Raw genomic sequence first — 2,127 nt, forward strand, 5'->3', positions numbered from 1 at the left:
TGTGTTTCCTCATTTAGGTTTTTAAAGTGTAATCAGAATTTCACTTAGAGCCCAGCTATCTTGAATTTCCCAAAACAAATTGGTGGATATCAGGGTATGGTATGTTGTTTAAAGCTTCCAATTAAGTCATTCATGAAATTTTCACAGTTCATAATAATATGCTTGTTATTCTTCTGGATTCAATTGTGTAGATTTTGATGGTGCCAACATTTCGGATCAAACATCATGATCCATCATCAGAGCAAGTGAGAGAACAAGTGAGAGAGCAAGTGAGAGAACAAGTGAGAGAGCAAGAAAAAAGAATATTCTGTTCTCTTACTCTCTTACCCTGATGATAGATCATGATGTTTGATCCGAAATGTTGACACCATGAAAATCTACACAATGAATCCAGAAAAATAACAAACCTATTGAAAAAAATTATTTATTTGCTATCCTGTTTTGGTGCTACTATATATCCATTTCAGGTTTAACAATCGCGAAATAAGTAATGCAAATTTTATAGATTCTTCATTTCGAACATGTTACAAAAAATCAAAATCTGTTTTTCAACACATAAGTTAGATGGATTTAGGGAATTACTTATCCTCCCATTTAACAATTGCGTGCTCTGCTTTAATTGTTTTATATGATTAAAACAACTTTATAGAGATTTAAGATGTTTCAGGATTGAATTGTTTTCTAAACAATTGTTATCTGAATATGTTTTTTGCATTTTTCTCTTGATTGGGATAGGAAGCAGAAGACATGGTCGGAGGCCAAGCTCGTTGCCAAGAGGATGCAGTGAAGAAGGGACCATGGAGTCAAGAAGAGGACCAAAAGCTCACCGAATACATAAATAAGTATGGCCATGGCAATTGGCGTAATCTTCCAAAGCTTGTAGGTACTTTCTTGCCGTGTTGAAGCAAAGAATTATTTTCTTACATAACCAATGTAAATGAATTGTATATAACGTAATTAATGACAGAAATGAAGAATTCACATTACCAGGGTTATAGTTTGTTAATATATTTGAGATGAATAAATGGTGTGTAATGATGGTGCAGGGTTATTGAGGGGAGGAAAGAATTGTAGGCTACGTTGGGCAAACAATTTGCGACCTGGCATAAAGCGAGGACCGTTTTCTTCTCACGAAGATGAAATAATACTAGACTACCATCACAAGCTTGGAAACAAGTAAATTTCGACTTAAAAGAAGAATATAATTAATTACGTATATTAGCATTGTGGATAAGTTTTTTTTGACTGATATGTCATGTAGGTGGTCAGAAATAGCAAAGCAATTGCCAGGGCGGACAGACAATGACATAAAGAATCGCTGGTATAACCGTCTGAAGAAAGGAGTAAGAAACAGCATGGCATACAAACGTTTATCACCTCCATTAACAGCTTCCTCTCTTGCCCGTTTAGAGGTTGAAGCAGGAATAGGCAGAAACGTTTTGAATCTTGCTGCTAATGGAAATGTTCACCTGGGCCATAGTCTATTAATGTCTGCTTTCCAATCCAATGAGATGGTAGAAAGTTCTGTGGCATTAAATTTTGTGCATCAAGAACAGCATCAACTACTATCATATGATTGTCAAAGATTAGATAATAATTTTATGGCTGAAGATCAATTATTCCCTTCTTCAACACAATTCAACGCTGTAATGCTTAATGATGATGGGGGCAATAACTTTCTGCCAACAGAAAATAACACTGAGGATTACATTTCGGCTTTGCTATCAAGTACATACAATGGAGGAGGTTTTTCTTCTTTTCCTCTGCTGGACATGAGCAGCTATGGAGAATCAATTCCACAAGAGTCTTACCTCGAGTTTACACAATTTCCACAAATATCCCAGGAAATAGTAGAATCCCCAACATTCACAGATTTCTAATGTAGAGGATGACAAAGACTATTGGATAAATATGCTAAAATTGTCAGATAATAGCTCTGGCGGACTTGAAAATGTTTTCAAACATCTGCATCAGCGTAGTAAAGCTCTAGTCTAGTATTAAATTAAGGTCATCTATATATAATTTGTTTTGAAACTTATAACTTATCTTTTCCAAAATTTGATTGTCCATTTCTTTTAATTTGCTCATCAGCACACATGCCATTGTCATCTTCTATTTAAATTGTGA

General features: G+C 34.9%; 1 protein-coding gene across 1 annotated transcript; it reads left to right on the forward strand.

The window, feature by feature from the left end:
• The first annotated feature begins 747 nt into the window (after window positions 1–747).
• On the forward strand, window positions 748–1,880 carry LOC131068985 (transcription factor MYB13-like). The gene is made up of 3 exons (XM_058004274.2): window positions 748–883; window positions 1,047–1,176; window positions 1,262–1,880. The coding sequence occupies exons 1-3, from the start codon at window positions 748–750 to the stop codon at window positions 1,878–1,880; spliced, it is 885 nt and encodes a 294-aa protein (XP_057860257.2).
• Window positions 1,881–2,127: the final 247 nt, after the last annotated feature.

This window comes from Cryptomeria japonica, chromosome 7 (genome assembly GCF_030272615.1).
Source record: "Cryptomeria japonica chromosome 7, Sugi_1.0, whole genome shotgun sequence".
Classification (NCBI taxonomy): domain Eukaryota; kingdom Viridiplantae; phylum Streptophyta; class Pinopsida; order Cupressales; family Cupressaceae; genus Cryptomeria; species Cryptomeria japonica.

Bases quoted from the DNA above. Each gene is read 5' to 3' on its own strand.
- LOC131068985 (XM_058004274.2), top strand. From the start codon at position 748: ATGGTCGGAGGCCAAGCTCGTTGCCAAGAGGATGCAGTGAAGAAGGGA. The intron at 884-1,046 runs GTACTTTCTTGC...ATGATGGTGCAG, and splicing joins TAATCTTCCAAAGCTTGTAG to GGTTATTGAGGGGAGGAAAG. The intron at 1,177-1,261 runs GTAAATTTCGAC...TATGTCATGTAG, and splicing joins CATCACAAGCTTGGAAACAA to GTGGTCAGAAATAGCAAAGC.